At 39.4% G+C, this 26,776-nt stretch overlaps 2 protein-coding genes across 18 annotated transcripts in view; both read left to right on the top strand.

Moving 5' to 3' along the window:
- Nucleotides 1-14,459, top strand: part of CCDC196 (coiled-coil domain containing 196) — a 35,304-nt gene extending 20,845 nt beyond the window's left edge. The window contains exons 8-10 of the mRNA XM_021004750.2: nt 2,384-2,430; nt 2,662-2,787; nt 13,981-14,459. Of these exons, the coding sequence (XP_020860409.1) occupies nt 2,384-2,430; nt 2,662-2,787; nt 13,981-14,459 (652 nt within the window). The remainder of the gene's footprint in view (nt 1-2,383; nt 2,431-2,661; nt 2,788-13,980) is intronic.
- A 208-nt stretch (nt 14,460-14,667) lies between these two features.
- Nucleotides 14,668-26,776, top strand: part of GPHN (gephyrin) — a 789,636-nt gene continuing 777,527 nt past the window's right edge. For 8 of the 17 annotated variants that reach the window (XM_078151539.1, XM_021004812.2, XM_021004818.2 and 5 more), the window contains exon 1: nt 14,669-15,337. Coding sequence is in view for 16 of the 17 variants with exons in the window: in XM_021004812.2 (XP_020860471.1) it covers nt 15,274-15,337 (64 nt within the window). In the remaining variant the exon portion in view is untranslated. Of the gene's footprint in view, nt 15,338-26,776 lie in introns of all 17 variants that reach the window. The other 9 variants (XM_021004819.2, XM_078151538.1, XM_021004817.2 and 6 more) reach the window with 3 other exon arrangements.

Consider the following 26,776-nt stretch of genomic DNA (forward strand, 5'->3'; position numbering starts at 1 on the left):
AGTATGGCTCTGTGCTATTTAGCATACTTATCAGTGGCTTGGATAAAGGTACAGATATGGAATGTTTTATCAAATCTACAAATAACACAAAGCTGGGAGGCATAGTTAACATACTGGCTGACACGTTTCAAAAAGATCTTAGAATACTGGGCTTAATTTAATAAGATGAAACTTGATGGGGAGAAATATGAAAATGCCTTACACTTAGTTTTGAAAATTAGTGCAGGAAGGGGCAGGCATAGTTAGACAGCAATTTGTTTGGAAACAATATGAGAATTTTGGTGGACAATAAGCTTAATCTGAATCGGCGGTGTGATGTGGTAGCCAAAAAAGTGAACGTTGTCTGAGGCTGCATTGAGAGGCATGGCTTCCCAGAATTGGTAGGTGTTAGCCCCTCTGTACAATGCTGTGCTTAAATAATTTCTGGAACACTGTGTCCAGTTCTGGCAGCCACAATTTAAGCAAGACATTGATAAACAATAAGGTATCCAGAATAGGGCAATCAGGGTAGTAGCAAAAGTTAGAGAAACAAAGGAAAAGAGAAGAGTTAAGGGAGCTATATGCTAGTATTTGAGGGGCTGTCACACGGTTGAGGGATTACATTTCTTCTGTTTAGCCTTAGAGGGCAAACCCAAGAAAAATGACAGGGGGGCAAATTTAAGGCTTAATATTAGAGTTGCACAAAAGTGAAATGGGTTGCCTCTAGAAGTAAAGGGTTCCTCCTCACTGGAGATCTTCAAGTAGATGGGAAGGGAAGGGAAGGACAATGGAATAAGCACTTATGTGGTGATTACTACATACCAGGTACTCTGCTAAGTACTTTACAAACAGATTTTCATTTGATATTTACAACAATCCTGCAAGGTGGGTGCGGTTTTTATTTCCATTTTACAGTTGAAGAAACTGAGGCAAACAGAGGTTAAGTGACTTGCCCAGGGTCACACATCTAGTAAGTATCTGAGGCTGGATTTGAATTCAGGTCTTCCTGAGTCCAGGCCAAGTGTTCTATCCACTATGCCATTTAGTTATCTGACCAAGCAGATGAATGATGACTTGTCTATATTTTAATTGGGGGATCCTTTTTGGGGATAGGTTGGAGCAAGTGACCTCTAAGATCTCTTCCAGAAGTTTCAGAAATTTCCAGTGGCCCTCTACTGCCTCTGTGAATAAGTACAAACCCTTCAGTCATTTAAAGCCCTTCCCAGTCTGACCCCAAAATATCATTCCATGCTTATTCCCCATTGCTATGCTTCATATGCCATAGTCCAAACTGTCCTGTGTTGTTCTTCACACATGACATTCTATTGCCCATGCCCATGGCATTCCAGACTGTCCCCCACGCCTGTAATGTACCTCTGCCTCATAGAATCCCTAGTCTCCTTCAAAGCTCAGCACGTGAGCCACCTCCTTCATGTTGTTTTTCCTCTGGTACTTCCAGCTTCTAGAAGCGCCTCTGCACAAACTGTCTTGTATTGTATGTGTAGGAATAGGTACGTATACATACACATATATGAACATGTAGACACACACACACACATATATACACACTTATGTGTGTATATACTTACATGTGTATATGTTCTCTCCCCCAAAAGAACATGAGCTCCTTGAGACCAGGAATGGGTTCGTTTTTGTCTCTGAACACTCAGAGTCTAGCATATCGGCTGGCACTATAGTAGTAGGTGCTTAATGAATTCTTCTTTCCTTCCTCGCTGATATTCTATGATTCTGTTACTTTGAGATTTCTGGAAAATAACTGTATCAATCTGTTGAATGAAAACTAAGATATTCTCATCAACGCTAACATAAAACATGATACTGTAGGAATATATCTTCATATGATAAATAATGGCGGTGGGACATAATCCTTAGAGTCAAGAAGATCTGTTTGAGGCAGCTATATGGTGCACTGAACATAGAGTATTGGACATGGAGTCAGAAAGGCCTCAGTTCAAATCCAGCTTCAGGCACTGTACTAGCTGCGAGAACCCTGGGCAAGTCATTTAACTTCCCAGTTTCCTCATCTGTTAAATTGGGATAATAATAGCACCGAGGGTTGTTATAAGGATAAACTGAGATAATATTTGTGCAGTGCTTTGCAACTCTTAAAGTGCTATGCAAATGCTAGTTGTTACTACTGCTGCTGCTGCTACTACTACTACTCTACTACTACTCCTCTCGGTGCCCCAAGAAACAATTTAAGACTGAGTTGCAGAACAGGCACTGGTCTGCACTGGTAGACTAGTCAAAGGAGTTCCCTACCTGTTAGCTTCTGATACCCATAAAATCACAGGCTCAATTGCAAAAGAATTATAAAGAACATTATAACTCAAAGGAAGATCGTTTTCCCAAAGGCAGCTCACTTTTTCTTAATCTTTCCTAGATGTTCCAGGCTCTCCTGCATTGGGCAGAGGTCCACTTGTGAGTGTGGTAAGAATGGCTGTCATTTGCAATGTTTTTTTTTTTAATACTTTTAGGACCTATTTTGAGAATGGTTTGAAGTTTTGAAATAGACTATAGTACTTGAACAGATCCTGATATCATCAATAAGATGACCTCCTAGTCTAACCCATCCATATCTTCCCACCCTGACTGATTCTTGACTTGAGCTGCCCAACATTCTGAAGTCTTTCCTCTTTGACATTGTAAACATCTTTACAGTACAAGGGAAGTGCCAGGGTATTGGACGTGATCACAGCAACATTTTCATGTGTCGCAGGGCTTGTAAGGAGCAGACTCGAATGGAAAATTCAAGTACTAAGGGAAGTCTGGATAATGGTGTAGCAGGTGAGGCTCTTTTCTCTGGCTCTGCACCAGGCTAAAGTTTTGCCAAGTTACGTTGATGTTCTGAAGATTAGGTGATTTATACTTTGCTTTAGACTTGAAAACAGGCCCTAGCAGTTTGTGTTAATTAAAAATCCCTGCAAATCCTTCTTTTCCCTCTCCCCATTTGTCAGTTTAAATAGCCACTTTTTTGTTACCGATAAATTTTTGTTTTGGCACAGTATACAAAATCATCAACTAAAGTTCACAACTAACTCATAACTAAAATCCAGCACCCAGCACCCCCAGTCCCTGAAAACAGGTTAAAAAACAAACTACAAAAGAATGATGGTGACTGATGGCGATTTAACCTCATACTTTAACGATTTACTTTGAGTTAAAAATAAAGTGAATTAGTCTAATTTTATTAAGTTAGTGCCAGAAACCACAGTCATTTTAGTAACCTTTAAATTTTAAATCAAAGTCAAACCATTTTAGGAGTAATTAATAGCCCACATTTTTTCACAAAAAGGATATTTTTCCCCCAGGAAAAACTCAGTCTCCAAAAATAAAAATAAAAAAGATTAGGAAATCCAAGAATCAGAGGGGAAAAGTATGGGGTAAGATCATGAAGAACTGAAGTATCTAATTCTTGGGAAACCTCCATATGTAGCTAACAGTTTAAGGTATTAATGTCCCTGAAATAAAAGTGGGTGTGGAAAAGAAAGTACATCCAAGCATTCTGGATTTCAGTTTGGGATTCTACAACAAAAGTTGCTGAACTGTTTATACCATATGACCCAGAAATCTAACCACTAGGCATATACCCCAAGAAAACAAAAACCTAAAAAAGTTACAATACATATTAAAATATTCATGGTGGCATTTTTTTTTTTGGTGGTAAAAATGAAATGGAAACAAAAGTAGGTACCTACTGATTGGGGAAGGCTGGTAAAATTATGATATATCAATGTAGTGAAGTATTAATTGTGCAATAAGAAATGTGAATATGGAAATTTAGAAATACACGTAAATTTCTGAATAAATTCATACAAAGTGAAATATGCAGAACCAAGAGAACAATAAACACAATGACTACAACAACATAAATGAAAAAATTACTGAGAAGAAGCTTGCCTAATAAAACCAATGAAGATCCTGGAGAAGAGATATTGAAACATAACTCCTCCCTTAGGGTAGAGAAGTCTGTAGTGGTGGTAGTGGAGACTACTACAGGAGAATGTTGTTTACATTGGCAGACCAAGTTTTTGGTAGTAGATGTTTTTGCTTGTTTTTCTTGGCCATAGGGCCAAGGTTTAGTCTGGGGGTGGGGTGAGCGGGAAATGACTGAGATAAAAACAAAAGATATCAATAAAACCCATTAGAAAAGAAAAGAAAGGACTAAGAATTGAATTGATTGGGCTAGAATTCTTCAGGCTGGGTCTTCTAACTCTCATGTAATTAAGCAGTAGTGCTTGGATATTTAATCTCAGGTCTGTCCTTTCACTCCAGATCTTTCCTATTTTTATTAATAGGTAAGGGAAGATCTCCTTACAGGTATGCTATGACCCATTTATATATGCTACAGGATGAAAATGGTTAAGAAGCACTGATGACTAGACAGCTTTATCTCTGGAAAGTACATCATTCTTTTCCCTCATTGTAACTGAATGTGATCACTCATTCTCTTTTTCATTTCTCCTCCTACCACAAAAGGTTAATTTAGATCTAGCACTTTAAATTCAGTAGGAGTTTCTTGTATATTTTGGTAGTAAAGCAACAGGTTCAACCATGTCAGAGAAAAAAATAACTAACAGGAATTTTCATTTTCCCTCAAACATTTAAAGCATAAAATATAAAGAGCTGGAAGGAGGTCCCAATTATGTCTATTTTACTTACGAGAAAACTGAAGCTCGGAGATATGAAATGACTTGGCTAAGGCCATGTAGCTTATGAGTGAAAGAACTAAGATTAGAACCCAGTTCTCCTGACTGCCAGTATAAGAGCTCTTTCATTATGCCACAAGTCGGCCTGCATTCTAAAAATGTTCATTAAAAGTATATACTAAGGTATTGTTATGCTTTGTACGTTTCTCCCAAGTAGGAGGAATTATTAGACTCATGGAATTTTAGTGTTGAAAAGAGCAACTCTTTCATTTATAGACAAGGAAACTAAGAGATCTAGAGAGGTTAAATAATTCAAGATCAGAAATCTGGTGATTGGCAGAACTGTTCACATGGACAGAGTGAAAAGGACCAGAGAAAACACAGGCTCTGATTCTGAGTTGGCCACAATTATGTATGATTTTAAACAAGTCATTTAATTTCAGTGCCTCAAGCATAATATTTTAAAATGGAAACATCTGGATTCCCATTTCCTAGAAAAAGTGCCATTTGAATATTCCAAACATGAACTATAGAAGGTTTAGATTCATGCAGAACTCTTATCAATCTTGTTTCCTTAGCTCTGTTAACCAAGGTATGAATTTATAAGTTCATAGCTTTAGAGCTGAAAATGGACCTTAGAGGCCCAAGTACAGACCCATCACATCACCTTTCTATCTGAACCTAGACTAGGTCTTTCTGACTCCAGGTCCAGTACTCTATCCACTATCTTGGCTTGTTTGCTGTCTAAGGGCTTACAACTATTTTAGAAGGCTAGGAAAAGCTTATTATTCAAGCGTCTCTGACTTCCCCCAAATACTGTGCCATGTTACCTTGTTTGCTGGTTAGAGGTTTATAATTTACTCAGAATTCATGGAAAAGCTCAGTTTAGCATTCCCTGCCTTCCCAACAAATACCCTAATGTTCTAAGCTCTCTCATGACACAATTAAAATGTAATGCTTTTTCCTTAATGTTACATATTTCATTTTAACTTATACTTGAGTTTTGCCTGAGGCCTCACTAAGACCTGATGTGACCCTGAAATGTACATGGATGATAAATACAAGTTCTACCAAACTGAAAGGATTTGACTGTGATTCTGGTGATGGATTATCAAACATGCCTGTTGTCTGAAAAGCAGACTAAGCTGGGAAAAGCTTTTTATTAGGTTGGCCACAGCAAGTTTGAGTACTATTAGCTACAAGGGACAGTGATTGAATCAACAGAGGGACTATTAATACAGGGCATTGATATGGTACAGTAGACAGAGGGCTAGGCTTGGAGTTAGGAGGACTCATCTCCCTGAGTTCAAAGCCAGCCTCAGACATTTACTAGCTATATGACCTTGGGCAAGTCATTTATCTCTGTTTGCCTCAGCTTCCTCATTTGTAAAATGAACTGGAGAAGGAAATGACAAACCACTCCAGTATCTTTGCCAAGAAAACTCCAAATGAGATCACAAAGAGTCAGATATGACTGAAGAACAACACTAATAATGACAAAATTACAGATTACTGCATTATTGTTTAGTGAGGCTTATTTCTCAGTTTAATCACAAGAGGCCCAAAACGTCCTATTGCTTTCTGCATCCTTAGTAAACTAGAGAATAAAGCATACTATGAAGCCTATTCCAAAAGCCTTAGGTCAAGGCAACAAACAGCCAAAGCACTATGTGCTAGTGCCCTATGGTTACCAAGGACTCACACACTCTGTTTAAAGGCAGATGTTGCTGCAATCTGTTTTGTGAAAGTTAAATTCAGAATAAGCCCTCTATCACCTTAGAGAGACGTCACTTTCCAAGTGGGTCTAAGTTCGGACTTTGTCCCTGTTTCTTCATGTGTTAGTATTTTATATTAAGAAATAGGAGAACAAGGCTGTTCTACGGAGGGAAGCTTTCTCTGTAAATCAGGCAGGAAACAGCACATTGTTAAGTATGAAATGTGATTATTACATGATAAAATGAGATTTTTGAGAACATAAAAAATGCCCCATCTTCTCTGCCTTGTAACATTTTAAAGTTTTAGTTTGAACATTCATTTATAAAATAAAACATACACACATGAACATTTTAAACTATGCCTTAGCCGTATATCTGACAAGACAGAAATAGGGTGGGGGAGGTATTTAATAAGATGATGTATTCAAGGTGTCATTTTTCTTTTTTGTGCATTGTTTTTATGAGAGGGACTATATTTAATATGAAGTCTGGCTTTGAGTTAACACTTAAATACAGAGGTGGAAGGAACTCTAAAGGCATGTCATTCAATCCCCACCTTTTACATTTGAGATTAACTGACTAGTCACCAAAAGCTATTTACAAGATAGTAGTTAGCAGAGCCTACATCTAAGCCCAGGACTTAAAATCTTTCCGGTATCCATATTAATAGTTAAGGGAAAACTTTCTCATAGATATTCTACGACTAATTTATTACCAACATCGTAACAGTCTAACAAAAGTATGCTTCTGCTTTTGTTTTTAGGTTGCTTTTGATTTTTTTCCCCCTACAATTCATTCAACCTTAGTCTGAGTGATGTTAGGTCATAGCATTGCTAATTTGCTGATACCTTGGGAATCACTGTTATTTTTCGGGGAGGAAGCTTGCTTTTTTCGATTATCAGCTTCATTTTTTTGATTCCTCTGAATTAAGCCCTTCTAAACAAGGCTAGCAAATTAGGCCACTGCCCCATCCAGTAATCACCTCCCCACCTCCAGCTACTCACTTGATCCCCTGAAGGATTGGAGTCAGGGCCATCTGCACCCGTCAGGCCTCTACCATTCTTTCATACTCCTTGTCTGATCTCGATTTTCACCTCCAGTTCTGATTGTGTAAACAATGTAGTTAGGCAGTTAGCAATTGAAATTAAGCTGACCTTTTTGTTCTTGGTAGCTGTTTTGACACAGAAGACTCACTGGTGCTTCTCAACCATTTTCATCCAGTAGCATACATAAATTAGTCATAGCATACCTGTGAGAAAGTTTTCCCTTACCTATTAACATGAATACTTGAAAGATTTGGAGTCAGAGGGGCTGGGTTTAGATATAGGCTCTGCTAATTACTACCCAGTATATGACTTACATTGGGCTATGAGGGGTGGGGAACCTGCAGCCAATTAATTTCTCAGAGTATCTCCTCAAATGTAAAAGGTGGGGATGGGAAGACATAACCTTTAGGGTTCGGTCCACTTGTAAATTTAGGATTCTATGAGGCAGGGCTTTCCAAATAGTGATGAAGTTTTCAGAGGCAGAGATAGACCCAGATTACCAAGATATTACCAAGATGTAAGATATGAGGAGCATAGGAAATGAAAGCATTATCACCATTATATTCAGCAGATATTAAAATACTAACAGTCCTCAATTGCAAATGGGTTACACTTAAAGAATTTCTTTGTAAGGTAATTCTTTGAAAAAAAAAAAAGGTTGACTTTAATATCGGAAATGAGAGAAAAACAGTAGCAAACACAGGCATAAAAAGGTTTAGTAGAGACCCTAATGCTAGAGGTCATCCTTCCAAAGTTCCAAATGGGCACCCAAGTGGGAGTGAGACTAATGGGTGTAAGGACAAGACACAAGGCACACAGCCAGGAATGCTGCCAGGAGTAGTTTCTGACAGAGACCCAATACCAGAACAAGAACTCCAAAAAAACCTCAATTTGCTGACAAATTACAAATGGACAAAATTGGAAAGAATTATTCCATATTATTGTTCCCAATTAAACAGAATTTCTATATGGCTACTGGGACTTTGAGGGCAGTTGGGCTGACCCATGTTACAAAACAATGATCACGGAAAATATCACCATTTCATTCAATGGAAATTAAAACGCTAACTGTCCTCAATGGCAAATAGGTTATGCTTCAAGAATGTCTTTGAATGTTAAATAATTGAAACTCACACCCACAGAAACAATATTATCCATGGTAGTTTTCAGGTCAGCTCACATTTTTATAACCCATAACATATCAATAGTACTACAGAACATATTCATTATGTCTAACTACACTCTAATGGAAGAATGCAGAATACCAACTTAGGACACTTGTTTATGTGTATTTTTCTCGATTTTGGGCAATATGAATGACAATTTCCTTGTTCCAAATTCCCTTTGGAGGTTTGTGGCAGGTGACTGGTAGTGGTGTGTAAGGAGTAGGAAAGGAGTCTGGTGAGGATGGGGATCTGGGTACAAAAGATAAAGAACTGACAGTGTTATCCTGTCAAGGCCACTTCTTGCTCCTGGTATGGTTATTTCATCTTATTCTTTTTTTTCCTTCCAACTAAAAAAACCAATTCAAATCATTTATTAAGAACCTATTACTGTAGGCAAGGCAGTGTGGTTATCATTTTGAGGTATACATGATATACTACGGCAATGAAACAGTCCCTGCCCCCAGGGAGTTTACATTCTACTGGGGAAAGCATGAACTTTGGTAAGTAAAATGAAAAGTATACACAAGGTAATTTCAAGGAGGGATGAGTGCAACTGGGGGGAATCAGGAGAGACCTTGTGTAGGAAGTGGCATCTAGCTTGTTTTCTGAAGACAGCTATAGACTCTACAAAGTAGAGGGGAGAAAGGTTTATATTTCAGATGTGGTGGCCACTCGTGTAAAGGCAAGAAGCTGCAAAGCGGAATACCATATATAGGAAACACAACTGGCAGGCCAGTCGGCCAGTCTGGAGTAACAATGTGTGAGTGGTTTGCACATTTTATGTATGACTGCAACTGTGCTCGTAAGGACTCAAAACCTGTCACTACAACCAGGATGAGACCTTCAAGTAGCACAGTTACCAAATTCAGTCATTCATTCAATGATCAAGTGTGTCCAGTGTGCTAAGTAAGCCCTGGAGATATAAACATAAAACGTTCCTGACCTCAGGAAGCTTACGTTCCATTAGAAATATTACATCCTATTGGCTGACAGATTTATCTGAAATGATGTTCTCGGAAACTCCGACTACAAACAGGAAAAGAAAACTAAAGGATTCAGTTAAAAGAAATATTTGTACTATATCCTCACTGTTTTTCAAATAAAAACTCCATCTTCTGACTCCAAGTATTTTCACTAGCTGCCCCATACTTGGGATGCTTTCCTAGCACTTTCCACTTGCTGGCTTCCTTAAAGTCCCAGCTAAAATCCCTACAGGAAGCCCCTCCGAGGGTACCTGAATTCTAGTGCCTTCTCTCTGCTGATTATTTTCAATTCATCCTGTGTATAGCTTGTTTGTACAGCGTTGTTTTCATGCTGCCATTGGATTGTGAGCTCCTTGAGAGCAGGGGCTGTCTTTTGCCTTTCTTTGTATCCTTAATGCTTAATACAGTGCTTGGCACATAGCGACACTTAATAAGTGTTTATTGAATGAGTAAATATTTAAATGTGATACTCGAAGTTCTCAGTTATTGCTTATCTGCTTTCTAAACCACCACTCCAATCACATTTATGCAACCACATCTCTTCATTTTTACTTGTGAAAATATTCACTCTAGGGGCAGCTAGGTGGCGCAGTGGATAGAGCACCGGCCCTGAAGTCAGGAGGACCTGAGTTCAAATCCGGACTCAGACCAAATACTTGACACTTACTAGCTGTGTGACCCTGGGCAAGTCACTTAACCCCAATTGCCTTAAAAAAAGAAAAAAAAAAGAAAATATTCACTCTGATAAAAATATCGAATAAGTTGGGTTAAAAATAATGAATTTAAAGGTACTATGATACTTTAGGAGTAAAATTGCTGTGGGCCCATCCCGATGGGCATCTAATGTCATCCATGGGGAGGGGGAACTGAAAGCAAAACTGAATATGTGAATATTCTTGTAGAGGTGAAAAAAAAATCAAAACTACCCCCCCCCATCTCATATATATATATGGTGCTAATGAAATGAAGTAAGGAAAATGTAACTATTTAAAGCTATCCAAAAGTGGAATGGGATGCCTTGAGACACTGTGGGTTCCCCCTAACTGGAAGTCTTAAAGGAAAAGTTAGATGACCAATTTTTTTTGTGTGTGTGGCAGTAAGGATTTTTGTTGTTGTTCTGGATTGGAATAGATGGCTGCTACAATCTCTTCCAACTTTGAAATTCTGTGATTTTCCAGTATATTGCAATCTTGAAAATATGTGATTAATGATTAGAGGTCAGGGAACTGAGACTACAACACATAGCTCAATTCACAATTAAATATTTGTATAATGCTTTAAAGTTTTCGAAGTGCTTTCCTCACAAGGCAAACCTATTACTCCTTCTAGAAAAAACTTAAATCACATATTCTGTAGGAAGAAGGTTATCTTTCCAGTGAAATCTCATTTACACACTGTGATCTCTTCTCCATTTTAAGTCTTTGGCAGCCAAGATGCACCTAGGTATCTACCTTTCTACTGCAGGAGTCTTAAAAGAGGAAGGAGATGTGTTCATTCATTTCTAACTCTTAACATAAAGATTTATTTTTTCCCTTTTGCTTCCAGGTTAATTTTCTACATTATAACTTTTAAGATGTTTGTGGATAAAATAGGACTCACCTTTCCTCTCATTTCTCCAATAATTTTATTTTGATCGAATACATTTAATTTCCTGAAGGGATTCAGGAGTGATGCCAGAATGCACCCTGTTGGTAGAAGAAATAAGTTTGGGGGAAGCAATACATGTTTGGCATTGGATGATATTTTGCAGCTTCATTCGGTAACCCTCAGTAACAGGAAGTCACACTAATAAGCAGGCCAATGAATTAATTTTTCTGTAATATTTTATTTGTTAAAGGTTATTGAATTTTCCCAGAGATCACTGGCATTATAAATAAGAGATATGTATACAGAACTGAATTCTATTAATGATAAATTCTAACACAAATATTTGCCTCAAAAACATACTGCTTAAAATGTCAGGGATATAAAATGTTTGCCTAAGTATTAAAGTTTAAGATAAATTTTATATTCATTCTCAAATCAATTTTACTAGAATTCATTAGGCTTAGCATTCTGTTAAGGACTTTACAAAGAACAAAGAAAGCCCTCTGATCCTAAGATATTGCTATTTTGTAGCAGGCCTTTGTTAAATGTAATTGAGGCAGCAACTAGTTTCTGCATCAAAACACTGAATTATATGACTAGAATGTGACTTGAGACCATCTAATCCACCTCCTAATTTTACAGATGAGGAAACTAAGACCCAGAGTTTGACTTGTCCAAAGTCACAGTTAGCAAGTAGGAGAGCTGGCACTACAACCCAGGTCTTTTTAACTAGCACCTTCCAAGTGAGAAATTCAAATTTTTAGTTGATTTCACATTCACAAAAAGGGGGGAAAACAACTTGGATATTTTGCTGAGGTGTGTATCAAGCTGTGTATCTCTTTACTCTTTTTACTTGGTTTGAAAAAGAGAAAATTGTTCTCAGAGGTTATATCTATAAAGAGATGACTGTGGTGATAGATAAGTTTTGAGTTCATTATACCCACCTGACATTTTAATCCATGAATAAAGTATTTTCACATATACATACACACACAACATGGGGCTATATAAGTATAAATTAATTTATCTTATCAGTTGAATTCACTTATGTTTCCCTCCATTATCTCAATGGAGCTAAACATTTACTAAGGGCCTACCCAACTGAATCTTTAGAGTTGGAACAATGTAAAAATATTGGCTCTGCTCCACTGGAATAATTCATTCACCACCATATTAACTGTTCACCTCTTACACGTGTACAAACAAATTTAAAGTGTGGGTCACGGGAAGGATAATTAACCTCAAAGGGCTTCTAAAAAACACTCTACTAAAATGTTTTCCCTTAAAATGGTATGTTGGGGTTTTTTTTCAACCTCAAATTTTTAATAGAACAGATTTTTTAAAAAATCATGCCATTTGGAAAAAGTGAAGGACAAAACTGAACTCATTATCTTTCCCTCTAAACCGTTCCCCATCCACCCCATCTTCACTATTACCATAGAGGACATTATCCTCCCAGTCCCTGGGGATTGAAACCTAGATGTTATCCTCAAGTTCTCATCATCTCTCACAACTCTCCCCCTCCCCCACCAAGGCGTGTTGATTTCAATTCTGTAACATCCCTCCAATATGTTCCCTTCTCTTTTACACTTCTACCACTCTGGCGGGGCTCTAATCACTACATGCCTGGATCACTGCAACAGCCTACTACTGAGTCGGCCTGCTTCAGGTGTCTTCCCACTCCAGTCCATCCTCCATTCAACTATAACAGTGATTTTCCTAAAGTGCAGGTCTGGTAAAGTTAACAAAATGCTCTGGCATTCAAAGCCCTTCCTACCTTTCCAAGTCTTCTTACACCTTACTCTACTCTCCAGGCCTGGAATGCTCTCTGCCTACTACTTTCTCTGCTTTATGTCCCAACTAAAATCCCATCTTCCACAAGAAGCCTTTCCCAACCCCTCTAATTCTAATGTTTTCTCTCAACTATTTCCTATTTATCCTGTATATAACTTATTTATACATATTGGTTATATAACCAGACTACCAGCTCCTTGGGGGCAGGGGCTTTCTTTTGCCTTTTTTTGTATCCCCAGTGCCAACACAGCAGGGAAGAGTGACAGAGAATAATAAAAAATTACCACGGGTTTACATATTTCATAGAAAGCACAGGAAAATAAAAAGCAGCTGGATAGATCAGTGGGTAAGAGTGCTGGACTTTGACTCAGAATGATTTGAGTTCAAACACATGCTGCCTCAGACACTAGCTCTGTGATCCTATGCTTAACCTCTCTCAGCCTCAGAGTCCTCCTTACCTCATAGGGTCGTCAGGATAAAATGAGATATGTGCACGGTGCTTTCCAAATCTTTAAATGCTATGTAAATGCTAGCTATTATTACCAGAGTTTATCTTTGCGATAATTCATTGGGTCGTAATATCACATAAACAATTAACAGAATGGTTTTTAACTGGAATTCAGAAGGTCTGGATTCCATTTCCAATTCAATTAGGAGGGCCTAGAACTGGGGATCCCAGCTTTTTTTGTGTGTGGCTGAGCCCTCTGGCTGTGTACAGACCACTTCTGAAAAAAAAAACCCAAAACCCCAAAAACCAAGTTTCAAAATGCATTACATAGGGTTATAAAGGAACCAGTTATATCATATGTACGTGTGTATATGTATGCATTCACATGCACATATATGCATATATACACATGTATCTACACAAGTGTGTATATATGTATGTGTGTGTGTGTATATATATATATATGTAATAGACTCCAATTCACACACCCCAGGTTAAAAATCCCTTGTCTAATTTTCTTTTCTCTCTAATCAAACATTCCTTTCGGTAAATAGGTTTATTCCCCATTTTTTTTCTGCATGGGAAACCCAAGGAATGTCAGGAGTGCTAAAGGAGGGAAATGACGCTAAATCACGAAGCTGCTGGGATGCCCAGGAATCACCGCAAAGTGCATCGCTGAAGAAACCAGGTTGTCTAAGAGATACCTTCTTCTCCCAGGCGTCTCCGTGCCGCCAGTATTCGACGTCCTCATCCCACCCACGCAACCTTCAAAGCTTCTTCCAGGCTCCCCACAGGGCTCTCCCCCGCCTCCCGGGGTGTGGGCGACAGCTCCCCAAGGGCAGTGCGTGCAACCCACAGGAAACCTACGCCTCGATTACCCTACATGCAAGAGGTCCTTCGTGTTCTCGAAACACCCTCCAGGATCTCCAAGGCAGAGACTGCACCGCCCCCAACCCCTCTGGCAAAAGGAACAGGATGGGGACTAGGGAGAGAGTTCCGTGGCATCTTCCAAAAAAAAAAAATCTCTGCTCGGCGGAGGATTGCTTTTGTCTGGGACTCCTTTTAGGATGACCGTTCAGCGCGCTCCCGCGTCAATTTCCCACTTACCTCCCCCCCCCAACCCCCCGGCCTACCAAGGCAGGCGCGCGGGGCCACGTTCGGTCTCTCGCTCGTGCAGGTTTCCTAACCCGTGTAGTCCCTCAGTCACGCCCCTCACCACCTCCTCTCCACGCTCCCACTGGTTCTTCATCCCCGCCCGAGACTCCGCCCCCCCAACCCCGGCCCAGCCACCTCAGCCACCCCCGGAAACTCCCCACCGGCACACGCGCTCCCAGAGGCTCCCACTTCTCCGACAGACCACCCCAAGTCCTGTGCCTCCCGAGAGTGTGATCCCAACTGCTGCTGCTGCCGCCCCAGCCTCGCCTGACCGGGGCTCTTCTCTTCCAGGAGTCCTCAGTTCCCGCCCGGACTCCGCTCGCGCGGGTGCTCAAGGGGCGCACGCGCGTCAGCGAACTTCCCCCCCCGTTTCCCCTGCCCCGGCCTCCCAGCCTCCTCTCGTGGCTCTTTGCCCCCCTTGCAGCCTTCGACCCCCAATCTCCGTAGTCACGCGCTCTGACTCCTCCTCCTCTTCGTCCTTTCCCTCGCGGCCGCCAGTGCCAAGTCGCCTCTAGTCCCCACGCCCCCCCTTCTTCCCTCCTCCTGCCTTTCCTCCTCCTCCTCCCTGTCCCTCCTCCTCCCTGTCCCTCCTCCTCTTCCTCCTTCCCCCCTCCTCCCTCCTCCTCGCTCGCGCGCTCCCTCCCCGCTCACTCTCGCGCTCCCGGCCCCGCGCGCTCCGGGCCCTGAGTTTCTCTCGGCTCCTGCCTGTGAGGTGACTGCGCTGGGAAATATGGCGACCGAGGGAATGATCCTCACCAACCACGACCACCAAATCCGCGTCGGGGTCCTCACAGGTAACCGGCAGGTGGGGGATGCTGGGACCCCCTCGGCCGCGTCCCCGGCTCCGCCTCGGGCTTCTCGCCGGTGGCGGCTCCTCTCTGCGGCCCCTGGGAGAAGCGGGGCGGGGGGGATCGCGGAGGTGGAGGAGGGGGGACTGACTGACAGACAGTCGGCGGCGCTGCCGGGGGTTGGGGTATCCCCGGGGGTCTCCCCCCTCCCTCTCCCCTGGGAGCTGCTGCCGCCCCCGCAGCGTGTCAGGGCCCGGCGCTGCCGCTGTCGCCGCCGACGCCGGAGCCGGAGTCCCCGGCCTCCAGGGAGAGCTCGGGGGCCGGCGCTGCGGGGCACCGAGCGTGCGGCTAGGGAGGGAGCCCGGCGTGCTGGGACCCCGCATTGGGAAGCCCTGCGTGCGCCCCTCACCGGCTGGAGCGCATCCTCCGGGCGTGTGTGTGTGTGTGTGTGTGTGTGTGTGTGTGTGTGTGTGTGTGTGTGCGTGTGTGTGTGTGTGTGTGTGGTGTGCGTATGTGTGTGGGGGGGAGTAGGGAGAGATCCAGCGTCCGCCCCTTCCCTGATTTTTCCCTTCCCTCCTATCCCCTCTCTCCACCCGGCGGCTGCGGTGCCGCTCCGGCCATGGTTGACCGAGGCTTTCGCTGGACACGATCGAGAGTGCTCGCCTGGCCAAACTCTGTTACCGCCCCACCTGTCACCTTTTGGCCGGTCGCTCCCCTAGGGAGGAGAGGAAGCACCTTGCTTGGGAACAGGTGATGGAATCTGCATTTTGCCTCCTTGAGAAGGGACCTTTTTCACTCCCCACCCCCCTCATTTTCCTCCAACAGCTTTGTGCTCTACCCCGACAAGGGGGTCCCATCCTGGTCTCTTACCACTCCGGCCCCCACCTGGCTCGGGATTCCCCCAGTCCTCTTTAGCGCACGCATCCCCATCCCCCAGCTGGTGGAAGGGCCAGGCTGGTAAAAGGCGCACTTTTCCTCCGGCCCGCGTTTACCTCCCTCTCCGAGGCTGTGTGTGCTCTGCATGTCTGATTCGGTTGCGTTATATTTGGGTGATAGCCCTCTGTTCGGCGATATGCAGGCAGTTGCTGCAGGACACGACTCCCAGGATAAATAAATAGCAAGTGAATAATTTCTGGAGGTTTTTTTTGTTGTGCTTCAGTTTCTATAGTTGTGTTTCTGTGTAATAAAGAGATGGTGAGATGGGTTAAAGGACCCGGGTATCTTTGGTATTTGGCCTGAAGGAAACACAAGCAGACTCAGTGATGAACCTCTGGTTTTGAGACTTACGGAAAATTAAATTACGATGTGGATGAGAATCCTAGCTTCACTACTTCCCTCCCCGACGTATGGCCAGACATGACAAGGCTGAGATCGTGCTCTAGGAAGGACTAAAGTCATTGCAATTCGTTTTATTTTGAGGTAGAAAAATTTCTTAGGCTACTGGGTAGAAAGACACCCGAAAGTACCGGCTTTTTTTTTTTAATTCAGACTTGCGCTTATTGATTATTTTCATTATGTGGAAAGGGATACCCTCCCTCCTGAGTAAGTGATGCTGATACTCGGGTCTGTTTAATTTTTCTTATTGAAAGCTCCCTGGCAGAGAAGCTAGTCCAAATGAATTTTTCAGAAGGAAACCCCCAAGTCGGAAGGTGCGCTGGTCTTTCCTCTTGGTGCTGAAACTGTTAAGTGGTGCTGAGATTCATCCAGGTTTCCTGGAATTAGTGAAGTTAAAACAAAGAATCTGCCTGCAAAATTATCTGTGATTGAATGTAAACTGGTTCTTCTGTTTATCCTACACTCTACCTTCTGAATGTTAAGCCCTGTAAGAGAGCCAGCATCAGGAGTTAACAATGGAGGCTGGAATGTTCAGTAAAAGTATAGAAGCATTGTACAAAGTATCTGCAAAGATACAGTCTTTACCCTTTAGGGGCTTGCAATCTAAAAACGCTGACAGATGCAACCGACTGAACAAATTCGCTAAGTATACAATTACTTTATTGGTATTATGTGTAATTGAGCTTGCATTGTGGAAAGGGGATATAAGTTTGAATAATGTGGATTATATATTTGAAAGAAATATTGAGAGTTTTTGACTTGATAGAAGTAGAAAGGTAGATAGGGGGAATTGAGAAGTTCTAGGGGTATCTATCTAAAAACTTTTGAAGCAGAGGCTAAGTATCCATAAATCTTTAGTGGGATGGGTGTATGGCATAGTCAGAATGTTAATTCGAGAGATAACTTTTGCAGTGGAAATATGGAATAGTTGGAGATGAAGAGCTCCCAGAAGATGAATTGGCAGTAATCTAGGTAATTGCTAGTAATCTAGTCTCGACCTAGGTAAAAGATGTTCAGAGCCTGAAGTAAGACTGTGGCAGTAGGGGTGAAGAGAAAGGGACAGCTTTGGGAGAGTTGGTAAAAGGTTTTGTCAAACAAAGATTTGCCCTCCTTCCTTGCTAGGGAAAAAAAAAACTATGTATGGAGACAAAAGCTGCTGATATTTCTTTGTGGGAAGGTGAGGCATGGGGAAGAACAATTTTCTGTCTCCTCTACATTTAAATGTGTGTGTGTGTGTGTGTGTGTACACACACACACACACACACACACACACATATACATCATATACATATATATGTATACAAAACTTCAAAGAAGCCAAGTTGTTCTGCTCAGTAAGGTATATATTTTTCGAAAAACTATGAGAGAGAATCAAGTCTTGTACATATTTGTATCTGTAAGAAGTTTATGACAATTTTAATAACTGAAATTCATTTTTACTAATCTTTATAAGTACCATGTTTCATGACCAGTGAAATTCAGTTAATAGGCCTTGCTTCCATACTAATGTTTTTTGGTATTCTAAGTTGTACTGTGAATTTATGGTCTACCTACAAAAACATTTGTAACAACTTCTTATATTTAACAGTATTTTCAATTTTATGATACCATTGTATTTTTTTTAAAGACTCTGACTTGAGTCTTCTGTGTCAGGCGTTCTTAATGTGGAGTCTGTGAATTTGATTTTTATTTTTTTTCTAACTTGATAACTATTTCAATATGATTGGCTTCCTTTTAAAATTCTATGTATTTTATTTTATGCATTGAAAACCATTTTTCTGAAATCCATAGGTTTCCCTAAATTGCCAAAGGAGTCAATGGGAAAAAGTTTAACTCTTGTTCTGTATGATGTCTTCATATATGTCTTCAAAGTATGTTTGACAGATGACATTTGTACTTTGAGATTTTCACCTGATAGACATTTTTTGTAATCTCCCCAGCTTTGAATTCAGCAATTTAGTATATGATATATTGACGTTTTCTTACAATAGTGATAACATTTATACAGTGTGAGGTGATTTCTAAAATCATTTCAGCAGGAAGGTCAGTGTTTGCTATAAGTACTTCATTTTGGCTTGATATTTTGAATCATTTAGGAATTTGGAAGTCAGATAATTAACTTAGTATGAATGTTTTAATTTTTCTCCTTGATATTATAGGCACATTAAAAACTGTAATATGAGGTATAGTGTGTATGTGAAAATCAGTTGATCAGGGAAACTTATGTTGAAGGACTGTCACCTTTTGAAAAAAGGTCACATAGCTTTTAAATATTTTATAGTAATTTATATGTTGATTTCCCAGAAAGGAAGATTATATATATACAGTGTTATGAAGTGTAATTTCTGAATGTCTTCTTGTTCCTTCCTTATTATGATTATAGTACGTATTGAAGATAGTCTGATAACTAATAGCTAATCTGAAGGTAGTATTTTCTGTTTTAAATATGAATTTGGACATTAGAGAATTATAGTTAGTATGATGATTTTGTATTCTGTTTCAGTAGGAATTGTATTGCAGGTAATCTTAACACTTCATCGATATTTACAATGTCTCATTTTTTAAAAAAAATGTCATTTCTCATACTTCTAAAATTATCTTTTTCTCCATTTGCAAAAAGTAGAGTTAGTTACTCAAAAAGCACTTAGTAAGTGCTTATTATGTCTCGTGCTGTAAGAAATAAACATTTTATATTGAAATATGAAATCATAGAAATTAACTCAATATTTGTGATTAATAATTTACCATCTACATTAGCTATTGTCAAAATTTATCAACAAGTTCAAGGCACATTAGAACCAGTTATATACTAGAACTAAATGTTATCAAGAAAGCAGCTATTGAAAAATGAGGCTTTTTAGGGAGGAGAGGTATTTTAAGTAATCAGCTATTTTTTGCTTTTTATACTAATAATGCCACCCAGAGAAATAAGTACAAATATAAACAATAACTATTATGGATTAAAAAACTTATTGGAAATCAGAACACTGTGCCAGATTTATTTGTATTTCAGTAACATATAAATAAAAATTCTTTAAAATGAAAACTCATTCTAAGATAAGCTGATGAGTTTTTTGTGAAAATATTAAATAGGGTAGATTTGTTTTCATTATTTATTGTGATTACCCTATATTTTACAGATGCCACATTTATTTTCTGAAAAGTCCATTTACTGGTATGTTGTAAGCATTCATAAACTTTTTATACTCTTAATCATAAACTTTTGAGATTACAAACTCTTTGAGGTGAAGACTTTTCCTTATTTCATATTTGTATGTTCTCCAGGACTTTGTGTTGTACTCTGTGCATAGATAGGTTGTTAATCAATATTTGTTGAAATTTAGAATTTTCTTTTTGAGAATGGCAATAATGGAGGATTAAATAGATAAGCAAATCACTTACTACAGAAACAGAAACCAGAAAGTGTGCTAAATCAAGGTGATTCTTATAAGCAACATAAAGGTTGTAGATACAGTAAAGTACGAAAATACTTTAGAGATCATCTGATCCAACCTCCTTTTTCAAGTGAGGAAACTGAAGCCCAGAAAAATTGTGATTTGCTGAAGGTCACAGAGTTAGGATTCAAACACTTCTATAAATTCATATTTAGTTCGCTTTCTATTATGCCACATTGCCTCATAATTGTAGATGTATTGGATGATCGTTAATCAAAAGTGACTACTGTTTAAGCAAGACTATTTCTCAGACTAATTTGTGAGTTAGCTATAGGTTGTTCCTCTTTAATATTTATCTTGAAAGTACATAGTAGAGGATAAGATGAACGTGAAAAGTGGAAGTTTTAATAAATTTTTTCCCCTGAAAATGACTGACAACACTAGCTTGAGTGCCATATTAATAATAAAATAATAAATAATAAAAAAATAGAAAAGCAAAATGCCTCCCAATTAACTGGGAGGTATTTTGCTTTTCTATTTTTTGGGGGAACATCTATTGTGGGCTTTATTTCCATAACACAGATTTGGAGTCTTAAAACTATTTTTGGTAGCATATAAGGTTTTGAGAGCAAGGGTTGTTTTCTTTTTTGTTTTTGTATCCCTAGTACCTAGCACAATGTGTGGCATACATAAATATTTGTTGATTGATTTTCAGTTATTGTAATCAACATTCAAGTGGATCACTTGGTTCAGTCATTTTTCAAATTATGTGAAGAGCACAAGAAAAACCCATTCTGTATTTGGTCAGTGCTTTTAAATGAGAGTTAAGAATTACCAGTAATGAAATTTAAATGAAAGCATGTTAGTTGAAGCATAAAGAGATACCTTTGGTATATCTTTGTTTTTGATTAAGATAATGTGATTTCCTCAATGTCACGGAAACTGGCACCACTGATATAGTTTGATATTGGCTTGGCCCAAACATGAGCAATTAATATCTCTTTAGTTATTCAGATTTGTCTTACTTCTTTAAAGAGTGCTGTATTTATATAGTTCCACTGTGGGCCTTGATAGATAGACTCACAAATACTTTATATATCCCATTGCTATTTAGAATGGGATTTCTTTCTTTGTCTTTTTCTGCTGGGTTTTGTTGGTAATATATGGAAAGATTGATGATTTGTATGGGTTTTTGTTGCACAGTGGATAGAGCTTAGGACTTGGGGTCAGCAAGAATTGAGTTCAGCACCTACCTCAAAAATCACTTAGCTATGTGATCTGTGGCAAGTTACTTAACCTCTCTGAGTCTCAGTTTCCTCATTTGTAACATGGGGATAGTAATAGCAACTATCTCACAGACTTGTTAATGAGAGTCAAATGAGTTAACACATGTAAAGCACTTTGCAAACCTTAAAAGCACTATATAAAAGCTAACTACTATTAAATGCTAACCGTGATTATTATCTCACTACTTTGCTGAAGTTATCGTTTCAATTATTTTTTTTTAGTTGATTCTCCAGAGTATTTCTAAACAGAACATCAAGTCATCTGCAAAAAGAAATAATTTTGTTTCCTTTTTGCCTCTGCTTATTCTTTTAATGTCTTTTTCTTGTCTTATTGCTATGGCTAGCATTTTTAGAGCTATAGCAAATTGTAGTGTTGATATTGGAAATCTTTGCTTTACCTTTTGTCTTAGTGGAAAGGTCTCTAACGTTTTTTCATTGTATATAATTCTGGCTCTAGGTTTTAGATAGGTACTCTGTCATATTAAGGAGAAGTCCATTTTCCTATGCTTTGGTGTTTTTTTGTTAAGAAATGAGTATTTTTTAAAAAAATATTTAATCGAAAGCTTTTTCATCATCTGTTGATATCATCTTATTTTTGTTGTTTTTGTTAATGTGATTTATTAAATTTATTGTTTTCCTAATGTTGAACCAAAACTGAATTCCTGGCACAAGTCCAGTCTGGTCATAGTGTGAGATATATTGTAGTGACTCACCAAGATTTGGTAAGACTTGGTGTGGAGGGGAGATTAGTAGTGAAGGAGATTGCAAGACTCTAGCATGACTGAGGTTGCAAACTGGGTGACTAAGAGATTGACTGGTAGTTCTCTCTAGCAGTAGGGAAATTTAGATAAAGTATGGGAACATAGTTACCAAATTCTCACCCCAGATAGAACCTGGTGGGTATCTAAACTAAAAGGATCAGGAAATGAATGCTTATCCTGCAAACAAAAGATTGAGAAGAAATGGCCAAACAAATAGGAAAACCAAGAAAGAGTAGAGTGACAGAAGCCAAAGAAGAGAGTATCTAGGAGGAGTAGGTGGTCAGCATTGCTGAAATCTACAAAGAGGTTAAAGAAGGAAAAGGCCTGATAAAAGATCATTGGATTTTATAATTTAAAAAGCTGATACCTCTGGAGAGAGTAGTTTCAGTAGAAATGTGGAAGGAGAAAGGGTCCTCAGTTATTTCTAGGTCCCCTAAGAGTTGCTAGTGCTTTTTGGATTTCAAAATCACACCTATACTGCTTTCTCATCCTGTAATTTCCCTTCGCCCTTGTGGGGCCTCCTTGCCCTAGACATTCTATCATGCTTGCAGCCTACTTACCCTGGATATCCCTCTGCTATACCTGTCCCCTTCTCTTTTGTTGAATTTCTCTTGTACCTCTTTTTGGTGAAGGGGTCTAGGCTGGCTTGCCATTATTCCCCTCTGGACTGACTACTCCCAGGCCCTTACCTTCATTTCATCCCTCCTCCCCTATGCTTTTCAGCTCCCTTTATCTGTTCCCATTACATTAGAATGTAAGCTCCTTAAGGGCTAGGATTGTCTTTCTTTTTGCTTGCGTTTGTATTCCCCCTGGAGTTGGCACAGTGCCTAGTACATGGTGCTTAATAAATGGTTGTTTCATTTCTAAAGGACTCATGCTGGAAAATGCTATCCACATCCAGAGAAAGAACTTATCGAATCTCAGTGCAGATTAAAGCATACTATTATAATTTTCTTTATCTCTTTTGTGTTTTTTTCTTTTTGTTCTGTTTCTTCTTTCACAGTATGGCCAATATAGAAATATGTTTTACGTGATTGTACATATATAGCCTTTATCAAATTTCTTACCTTTTTAGGTTAGGGGAAGCGGAGAGAGGGAAGAAGAAAACTTGGAACTCAAAAATGAATGTTAAAAACTGTCTTCACATGTAATTGGAAAAAATAAAATACTATTAAAGAAAAAAGAAAAAAATGCTTGTTTCCACTGTGGTCATTTTTGCCTTTCTTTGTCTTCCTAGTACTTAGCAAATGCGTGGTATATAGAAAATACTTACTTAATAAGTGCTTATTTTCTGATTGACTGAAATTCCTATGTTAGCTTGTGGTTCTAGCCATATCAGAGTGAGAATGTCCACTTCCCTTTTGATACCAAAAACATTTTTAGAAAACTTTAAAGTTATTTTATTGTTATCTCAGCTAATGGGATCTATTTCCCATAGAATAGGCTTGATCATTATCTTTATCATCCAGTCCACAGAATACTGATCCTTTAATAGGTTGTAAAATAATATGTCTTTTATTAGATAATTGGAATATTTTAGTTCTTTAGATCCACTGGCCAATACAGTAATGGATGGCATATTTCCAGTTTTGACCATTACTTCAGTGAATTGGTTGAGTCTGTATAGAAGGGAGCCAGAAGTGACTGGTGATAAAGTTGTGCTACTTGTTTTTTGTATGTGGGACAGTCCTTACCTGTGATCCCCCTCCCTACTTTAAGTCCTGCTGTTTTTATTGCAGATTTCAGCTTCTGCGGACCCAAAGCTTCATTCTCTTCATGAGTGTGTTCAATCAATGTATAATTGTTGACTCTGAAGTTATAATGGAAGATAATTCTGCCTTTCTGATGGGCTTCTGTTAATGTTGTTACTTGTGTATCCTCTCTTTTTGGCCGTCATTCTCTTGTTATTCCCTTTCCTGTGGAATGGGTTTTTGATCATGGGTCCATTTCTTCCCGCAACTTCTGTGAGTTTTCTTGAAAGATGCTTCTTTGAACCGTGAATGAGAAAATGTCCCAGTGGTGTTTGGAGTTTAGTCTTTGCAATATTGCCTATCTCATCGTCTTTTTTATGGTGCTTGAATGATTTTATATGCTTTATGAAGTTGTTACAAGTTCAGTGACTGTTTCGATGCCTTAACATTCCCTATATCACCCACATAGCTTGTTGTTTAATTGGATGATTCTTGTCATGTCTTCATCTTCAGAGGACATCACCCTTCTTGCTGTCAGTCTTAAGTTGTTGTCTACTTATGGCAAGAATTTGGATGGCAGTTTTCCTTTGTGTAGAATAATACTATCAAATACACCTATTGCCATTACTGTTATTCACTATGACTGTAGAACAGCTTGAGTCTTTTTATGTAATTCCAGGTATGTAAGTCTTGGATTTCTTCTCCTTAGACCTCAGAGGTTTTATTTAAATGCAGTGTCTTAGAGGTAGCTGGTGGAATAGTGGAGGGAGCACTGGATATAGAATCAGGAAAACCTGAGTTCAAATATGGCCTCAGTTATTTACTAGCTGTGTGACACATGGCAAGCACTTAATTTCTATTTGCCTCAGTTTCCTCAGCTGTAAAATGGGAACAATAATATCATCTGTCTTGCAGGATTATTGTGAAGATCAACTGAGGAAATGTTTGTAAGATGTGCTTAGCACAGGGCCTGGTACATTGTAGGTGTTATATAAATTCTTCTTCCTTTCCCCTTTAAGGCTTTCTATCAAACAGTTCATCTTGTCCTCTGTCAGAAGCCTGCCAGCCCTGTAGAGTTTAAATTGTATTGATGCCAAAGTATTTAAAAGGGTGTTTGAGCTAAAAGAAGAAAATTTTCCTAGTGATAATAAAGCAAGTTCACTTTATAACAAAAATCTGTCATATTTACATAGTGGATATTATTGGAAAACTGAATATAATAAATCAATGCCAAGTCCTCACATTCTTACAAAATGATTGCATTAATGTATGTATTTATTTTAAAGATGGCAGTATGATCTTTCCAGGCACCCACGTCCTTAAACTTTGACTCCTCACTTTCATTCTCCCTCACCTCATACATCCTTTTCTTGGCAAGTCTTGTTGGTTCTACTGCCTGAGCATTTCTCACATCTAGCTCCTTGTATCTACAACACTAGTTCAACACCTTGTCACTTCTTTCCTGGATTATTGCAATAGCCTTCTTTTGGTCTTCCCTGCCTCGTCTTTTCCTTACTCTGATCCATTCTTAGTGCTGTTGCTAGTAATCTTCATAAAGCACAGGTCTGGCCATGTCATTTCCCTGCTCAACAAACTCCAATCACTCCCCATAACCTTTAGGATCAAATCCAACTCCTGTTTGGCTATTAAAACCCTTTTCAACAGGGATTCTTAGCCCTTTTTGTATTGTGGACCCCTTTGACAGTCTGGTGAAAACCCTTTTCTCAGAAGGTTTTAAAATTCATAAAATATAGATAATATTAGATAGGCAACCAATTATATTTAAATAAACATGTAATTTTTCCCCATCCAGCTTTACAGACTCCCTCCAAACTTCTGTGGACCCCAGATTAAGAACCTCTGCTTTATGACTTGGCTCCAGTCTGCTTTTCTATGTTGTTACAGTACTTTTCTTTATACCTGCAGTGGGCTAGCCGTCCTTTTTAATGTTTCTTTTACCCAGCATTCTGTCTCTTGTCTGTGTGACTTTGCACACACTGACTCTTATCTCTTCTCACTGTGTTTTAGAATTCCTAGTTTCCTTCAAAGTTCAGCTCAAATGTTACTTCCTTCATGACAGGCCTTTCCTATGTCTCCGTCCCTTCTTAGCTGCTAGTGCTTCTCCCTTGAAGTTCTTATGTTTATAGTATGTGTATGATTATATGCCAATGTAATCATACACACATTTAGTAACATATACACGTGTGTGTGTGTGTGTGTGTGTGTATCCCCTTCACCCCCTGAACATGTTTGATACTGGGTAAGTCAGGAGCTCGTTGTGTACCAGTTAACATGTAAGACTAAGTTGCAGAGATAGTTGTTGATTTGCATTAGCAGAGAGAGGGCGTTTTTCATTGGGAGTTCTTTATACCAATGAAATCAGAGGTCCTCTTCTTCTATATGTATGTGACACACTCACATACACATGCACAATATACATAGATGTATATATCTATATGTATGTGCATATTTATGCATGTTACCCCTCTGCAGCCTTTGACATTATCAATCATCCTTTTCTCTTCAATACTCTTTTCTCTTTAGGTTTTTGTGACACTACTCTGTTCCTGGTTCTTCTCCTACCTGTTTGGCTGCTCCTTTTCAGTGTGCTTTGCTGGATCTTCATCCAGGTCATACCTGCTAATCCTGAATGTCCCACAGGGTTCTCTGTCTTGGGTCCTCTTTTTTTTCTTCTATACTGTCTCACATGATCTCATCAGCTTCTAAGGATTCAATTATCATCTCTATGTTGACGATTCTCAGATCTATCTCTCTAGCCCTAACCTTTCTGCTGACCTCCAGTCTTGTAATTGCCTACTACTTATTGGAGCTCTCAAACTGAATGCCTCGTAGACATCTTAAACTCAGCATGGCCAAAACCGAATTCCTTCTTTCCTGCAAACCTTCCCTCTTCTTAACTTCCCTGTCACTGTTAAGGGTCCCCCCCAGTTACCCATGCTTAAAACCTAGGTATCAT

The sequence above is a fragment of the Phascolarctos cinereus genome, unplaced genomic scaffold (genome assembly GCF_003287225.1).
Source record: "Phascolarctos cinereus isolate Bilbo 61053 unplaced genomic scaffold, phaCin_HiC Scaffold_3;HRSCAF=262, whole genome shotgun sequence".
Classification (NCBI taxonomy): domain Eukaryota; kingdom Metazoa; phylum Chordata; class Mammalia; order Diprotodontia; family Phascolarctidae; genus Phascolarctos; species Phascolarctos cinereus.